The following is a 7151-nucleotide window of genomic DNA, read 5'->3' on the forward strand; positions in this document are numbered from 1 at the left end:
GGATGGATGGGGCTTGGAACAACCTGGTCTAATGGAAGCTGTCCCCCTCCCTCTTCATGCCATGCTTTCATGGTGGGGCAATATTGGACTTGATGCTCCTGAAGGTCTTTCCCAACCTGGTTGATTCCAGCTCCCGCTTCCCACTGTCTTGGGATGACTTGAATCCTTACGGGATGCTCTGGAGCTCTGAGGGATGAAGAAAATGGAAGCAAATGGGGGGAACCCAAAGATGGATGGGGCACCCTAAAGGGCAATGTAAGCAGACGGGGGGCACGCAAAGATGGGTGGGGGCACCCCAAAAGGCAATTGAAGCAGATGGGAGTACCCAAAGGAGGATGGGGGCACCCTCAAGGGCAATGGAAGCAGATGAGGGCACCCAAAGACAGATGAGGAGACCCCCAAAGGGCAGTGGAAGCAGATGGGGGGGCACCCAAAGGCTCAAACAGGCACATGGGAGGCCCCCAAAAGGACCAGGAAGGTGCCCAAGGGACCACAAGGATGAGGGCTGCAGGGGGCAGAAGCGGCATCCCCATGGAGCAAGGTCCCTGGTGAGGATTTATCCCACATTGATCCCCAAACCGCTGCTTTTTGCTCCTCAAAACCTCCCAAAATCCAGGGATTTGGTGGGCAAGGAGTGATGAAGGGATCGTCCTTAAACCCCAGAGCCTGGAAGCGGGATCCGGCACCAGGAGCCTCCGCGCAGGCCCGGATCCAAGGACACGGCTGCTGCCCCAGAAGCAGCTTCCCAGCCTCTGCTTTGGGCCAGAAAGAGGTGGAATGGGGCCCATGTTGTTGTTTAAAGCCAGTTGGGGGGGGGGGGGGTGTTGGATGTGCAAATGGTGCCAAATCCAGGGAATGGGGGGGGCAGAGGGGGAAGAAGAGCTTAGAAAGGGATTGGTGCAGAAGGAATGGGGTTTGTGCGGTGTTCCTGGAAGTGGGCATGGTTGGATGGGGCTTGGAGCATTCTGCTCCATGGAAAGAGTCCTTGCCCATGGCAGGGGTTGGAGTTGGATGAGCTTTAAGGTGCCTTCAACCCAACCCATCCCATGATTCCATGATTGACTCCATGATCCCACATCTCTGTGCTGCAGTGTGGATGTTCCTGAGGTAGGGATCTTAGGAAGGAGCTGGTGGCACAAGGGAGCCCCAGAGCATCCCGCAAGCAAGCATCCCATAGGAATTCACAGCATTCCATAGGGATTCAGAGCATCCCACAAGCAGAGCATCCCATAGGGGTTCAGAGCATCCCATAGGGCTCCAGAGCATCCCACAGGGATTGAGATCATCCCACAAGCAGAGCATCCCATAGGAGTTCAGATCATCCCACAAGCAGAGCATCCCACAGGTGTTCAGAGCATCCCACAGACGGATCATCCATCCTGGGTTTAGCAGTAGCAGTCATTTTTCTCCTTCTTGGTAGCTGCTGCAGTGCTGTGTTTCTGACTCTCGGCCTGGGAACAGCGCTGATAGCACCGATGTCCTTAGTTACTGCTCTAATGTTTGGTCTGCCCAAGGCCTTTGTGAGCCTCACGCTCTGCCAGGGAGGAGGGAAGCTGGGAGGAAGCAGGGACAGCACACCTGACCCAAACTGACCAGAGAGGTATTCCATACCACAGCACGTCATGCCTGGGATGTAACGGGGAGTTATCCGGAAGGGCGAGGACTGCGGCTTTGGACTGGGTATCAGTCTGTGTTTGGTAGGGCTGGGGTGGCGAGTTATCGGTCGGCGGGTGGAGAGGTGGTGTACTTTCTTCCCTTGTTATTTCCTTTATCATTGCTACTATTGCTGTAGCAGCAGTGATTTGTGTTATACCTCAGTTACTGGACTGTTCTTACCTCAACCGGGGGGAGTTGCATTCTTTTCGATTCACCTCTCCGTCCCTCTGGGAGTAGGGGGAGGGAGGAAGGGGGGGAGTGAATGAAGGAGCTGCATGGCTGGGTTTAAACCACGACAGGATCTTAATGGGATCTTAATAGTGTCCTAAAGGGATCCTAACGGGATCTTAATGGGGCCTTAATGGATCCTAATTGGATCTTTATCGGGTCCTAAAGGGGTCCTAATGTCATCCTAATGGGATATTAATGGGGTCCTAATTGGATCCTAATGGAGACTTAATGGGATCTTAATGGGGTCCTAATGGGATCTTCATGGGATGAGGGGTGAATGGGGTCCCAGTGCTAGTTAATGGAGTGAATGGGGACCCAGCCAGATGGACAAGGGTGAGCCCTGGCCCCAGTCCCTGCTCCTGGCACTGGGGACCACAGTGCTGGCGTTTGGGAGAGGTCCAAAGGGTGCTGGGATGGGTGTTGGGAGCTGGGACGGGTGCTTGGTGCTGGGATGGACACAGCCTTGAAGCTTGTGAGGTCCTAAGGGAAGATTCCAAGCCTGGAAGTGGGATGCTCCAGCTGGATGCAGGCATAAAGTGGGATGCTCCAGCTGGATGCAGGGATGGAGCAGAACCATGGAAGTTTGGGTTCTCCTTCATTATTTGGGTGTGGAGAGGAGGCTTCAGCATGGATTGGAGCTGGGGTGATGGGTCCCAACTGGAACAGGGAAGTTTAGGTTGGAGATAAGAAAGTGAGGGTGCTGGGACACTGAGATGGCTTGGATGGAGAAGGATGGATGGGGCTTGGAGCAACCTGGTCTAATGGAAGCTGTCCCCCCTCCCTCTTCATGCCATGCTTTAATGGTGGGGCAATATTGGACTTGATGCTCCTGAAGGTCTTTCCCAACCTGGTTGATTCCAGCTCCCACTTCCCACTGTTCCCTGCCCTCCATCCCTCATTCCCATCCCTCCCCATGGACCAGGAGATGGGCACGCAAAGCATCTTCTCTTTGGGAAAATAAGGCAACTTTAGTGAAGCTCAAGCCAGCTTCAAGCGATGCCGCTCCTCAAGTCTTCTTCCCTCTTAGAGCCTGCAGCAGCTCCTGCACCCGACTGATGAATTCCATCACCAGCCGGTATGGGAAGGAGCAGATGCCACTGATGCTGGAGGCCGTCGGAGCCGGCATCGTCTGCTGAATGGGACTATGGGAGACAGACTGGTGGCTCCATGTCGGGGGTGTTGCGAAGGCTCCCGCGGAGCGGAACATCCCCAGCTGGAGGAGGATCCAGTCATGGAAGTGCCGCGTCGAGGTGTAGACCCCCGGTTGCTTGGCCCTGGCACAGCCGCGGCCCCAGCTCGTCAGCCCCACAACCCAGAAGAAGTTGGCACGGGTGTCCCGGCACATGAGGGGACCGCCGCTGTCACCCTATGGAGGAGAATCAGAGAGGGGGTGAGGATGGGGATGGGTGGCCATGGCAACGCCTGAGGGGACCACTGCTGTCACCCCATGGGTGGGGGTGGAAGTGTTCTCATTCATCATTTGCGTGTGGAGAGTGACCTTCAGCATGGACTGGAGCTGTAAGACTAGGAGTGATGGGTTCCAACTGGAACAGGGGAGTTTGGGTTGGAGGTAAGGCGAAGTTGTTCACTATGAGGGTGGTGGGACACCGGGGTGGATTGGATGGAGAAGGATGGACGGGGCTTGGGGCAACCTGGTCTAATGGAAGGCATCCCTGACCCTTGCTTAGAAGTGGATGCTTTCAGCTCCTTCACAACCTAACCCATTCCATGAATCCCTGCTCACAACATGGTTTAGTGGTGGAATCTCAATGCTCTTAAAGCTCCAACCTCTATGGTCCCTGCGCAGGGATGATGGAGCAGGAGCTGGATGCGCTTTCGAAGCTGGGATAAAGGGGGATGCAGAGCAAGGCCCTGCAGATGGGAGAGGAGAAGAAAGACCCAGTGGCACATCCCTACCTGGCAGCTGTCGATGCCACCCTGGGGGTACCCAGCGCAGAGGTTGTGGCTCTTGAGGGCCCCTCGGTACCACAGGCTGCTGTTGCAGAGCTGGACATCGATGAGGCGGACCTTGGCCTCCTGCAGGGCAGATGGGGACGATGCCCCCGCTGTGGAGACACAAAGGGGGTGAGGAATGGGGGTAGAAGGGATGGATTTGGGGGTATTTGGGGCTGAGAAGCTCCATGGGAGCCATAAACACCTCCCCCATGGCCTGGGCTGCATCCCCTTTGCTGATGCTGCATCCTCAACATAAGGAGGACATGGAGGGACCTTCAGCGATGGGACAAGGGGTGATGGGTTCCAACAGAACCAGGGATGCTCAGGTTGGAGAGAAGGAAGTGGTGGGAGACTGGGATGGGTTGGGTGGAGAAGGTTGGGATGCTCCATCCCCAGCCAGAGCAACCTCCAATAGACCTGGATGAGCTTTACCCTCCCTTTTATCCCATTCCATGAATCCATGACAATCCAAGGCCAACGGGGCCGTCGGGCACTCACTTCTGGCTTCCCTCGCGCCCCATCCGCTGATGAAGCACTCAGAGAGCTGGGACACCCTGAGCGTCGAATCGGGCACGCAGGCGAGCTGCACGTGGTACCCGCACTGCACCGGCTGGTCCAGCTCCACCAAGGCGATGTCGAAGCCGTCGGAGACCTTGGTGTAATGCTCATGGACCACGACCTTCCGGATCCAACGTTTCTGGGTCTCCGAATTGGCCCAAACCAGGTCCGTGATTCCGACCATCACGTACCAATCCGTGGTGAAGCTGGGAGGGAGTGGAAGAGCAGGGATTGGAGCCATAGCGCAAGGGGTGATGGGTTCCGACTGGGAATTGCAGCTTGGAGATAAGGGATTCCCTATGAGGGTGCTGGGGCACTGGGATGGGATGGGATGGATGGAGAAGGTTTGGATGCTCCATCCCTGACAGCGCTCAAGGTCAGCTTGGAGCAAGCTGCTCTATGGAAGGCATCTCTGCCCATGGCAAGGGTTTGGAACTGGATGATCACAAGCTCCTTTGCCACCCAACCCATCCCATGATCCATTCCATGCCGTTCCATTCCATCCCCTCCCATTCCATTCCAATCCATTCTATGGAGAAGAGGGGTTGGAAGGAGCCACATTGCTTCTGCTTCCCAAAGGAAAGCACTGCCCCAGCAAGCCTTAGGCTCCAGGGATGTCAAGCTGGAAGCAGCCTTCTCCTGAGCGCTCTTCCCAGTGCATCCAGGATGGGGAAGGAGACGGGATGGGAGCTGCTCCTTGCCTATTCCCTATGGCTGGAATCCCTTCTCCCCCTTACTTTTGCCCGATGACATTTCCCTTTCGTAACTTGGAGTCTGAACCTTCCAGGCTGCACTTTGCAGAGGTTTCCTTCTCTTCCTGCTAGCAAGAAAATCCCCATTATGCTTGAAACCACCATTACAGTAGTTGGTGGCTGCTACTATAGTGTCAATTCAGCAGGTGGAGGGAACATCCCTCAGCAAGGCCATCTAAAAGAGGCTTCTAGAGGATTGGGTGATGCCATCAGTAGAGAGAACTAAGCACCATGAGAGAGCAGTGGGAAAAGGGAATGGTCTGGATTGAGAACGCATTGGGAAGACCCTGAATCAGCGACACCTCCCTGCAGGAGGTTCCTGCATTCTCCAGGCTCAGGGATGGATCCTGCATCCTCCAGGCTCAGGGATGGATCCTGCATCCTCCAGGCTCAGGGATGGATCCTGCATCCTCCAGGCTCAGGGATGGATCCTGCATCCTCCAGGCTCAGGGATGGATCCTGCATCTCCAGGGTCAGGGATGGATCCTGCATCCTCCAGGCTCAGGGATGGATCCTGCATCCTCCAGGCTCAGGGATGGATCCTGCATTCTCCAGGCTCAGGGATGGATCCTGCATCCTCCAGGCTCAGGGATGGATCCTGCATCCTCCAGGCTCAGGGATGGATCCTGCATCCTCCAGGCTCAAGGATGGATCCTGCATCCTCCAGGCTCAGGGATGGATCCTGCATCCTCCAGGCTCAGGGATGGATCCTGCATCCTCCAGGCTCAGGGATGGATCCTGCATTCTCCAGGCTCAGGGATGGATCCTGCATTCCAGGCAAGTTTGGGGAGTGCAGGAGCGGGAGACAGGAAGGTCGGCTCGTGGGGCAGGATGAGCAGTGTTCAGGCAACCCCAGCAGTGGGCATTCCCCTTGTGCCACGCTGAGGCATGTTCCCATGAGGGAAACTCCTCAGGTAGCCTCTGGTTTGTCCAGGGCCTGCAGCCACGCTCCAGGAGCACCTACTGCTGCTCCACCTACAGACACCGACTGCTCTCCATTGCTGGGCTCCGTCCTGCCTGTAAGGATCTGTTAAAGCCCTGAACCACCCCCTTGCTTCTTGCTGACTCCCCTCCACCCTCTCTCCCCTCCCTACACACTGCTCATTGCCACCGGTAACTAACTGAAGAGTTAAGAAGCTCTCAAGGCTTTCCTCAGGGGTGACCACGTTTCTCCATTCACCATTGATGGACCCACTGAGTGCCAGCTGTGGGGTTCCTGCAGAGGCAGAGATGCCCCTGGGCAGAGCCCTGCTGCCGGGAGGGGTGTGCAGGGCAGAGCTGAGCACACAGCCCATGGGATGGGCTCTGGGAGCACTGAGAGGGGGCAGAGCTGGGCACAGAGCAGCAGCTCCTGGCAGGGACAGCTCCAGGCAGCAGAGCCATGGGCAAGTGCAGCCCCGCGCTGGGGAGGGTGCGTTCAGGCAGCTCTCTTGGGGTCTGGCACTGGAGGTGGCTGCTGGCCCTGCTCTGCTGGGCACAGTCCTTTGCTTCTCCCCATCAGAGCTCCATTATCTGCTCTTTGAAACCGTGCTCCCCCTCTTTCAGCACAGGACGGGTGTTTGTGGGGGTTCTTAAGATCATTTTGTGTGTGAAGGCATCTTACAGGCAGTGGAGGTTGGAGCACAGTGCAAATGGAAAATAACTGATGGACGCTGCAGCTCTCCAGGCTCCTCACTAAGCTTCAAATATCTGAGAACTTCTTCCTCTTTCAATACTCTTCTGATTTTTTGGTCATACAAAGAAAGATTTATACCCCTAAAAAAAAAACCCCAATAACCTCCTTAGTGTTATAGCAGTAAATAAATAACACAGTAAAAATTACTCCAAGGCCATGCTGAGCCTCTCTTGTGCAGCCCACACTCATCTGAGGCATGAGTACACGTAGCAAACTTTACAGTAAAGTTGGATTTAATCTGACATCCCTTGTTAACACCAGGGCTGGACAAAGCACTGCTTCAGAGATAAGTTGACTCCCATCCAACCTGGCCTTGAACCCTG

General features: G+C 55.7%; 1 protein-coding gene across 1 annotated transcript; it reads right to left on the reverse strand.

Annotated features, from left to right (window-relative positions):
• Positions 1-2893: 2893 nt before the first annotated feature.
• On the reverse strand, positions 2894-4642 carry LOC133220854 (acrosin-like). Its single transcript, XM_061369258.1, has 3 exons — positions 4342-4642; positions 3805-3953; positions 2894-3253 (listed from the first exon to the last, which is right to left on the reverse strand). Exons 1-3 carry the CDS (start codon positions 4640-4642, stop codon positions 2894-2896), a joined length of 810 nt encoding a protein of 269 aa, XP_061225242.1.
• Positions 4643-7151: the final 2509 nt, after the last annotated feature.

Source organism: Neopsephotus bourkii, unplaced genomic scaffold (assembly GCF_033783945.1).
Source record: "Neopsephotus bourkii isolate Nb327-2 ecotype Australia unplaced genomic scaffold, CSIRO-AGI_Nbou_v1 NB_1482, whole genome shotgun sequence".
NCBI lineage: Eukaryota > Metazoa > Chordata > Aves > Psittaciformes > Psittacidae > Neopsephotus > Neopsephotus bourkii.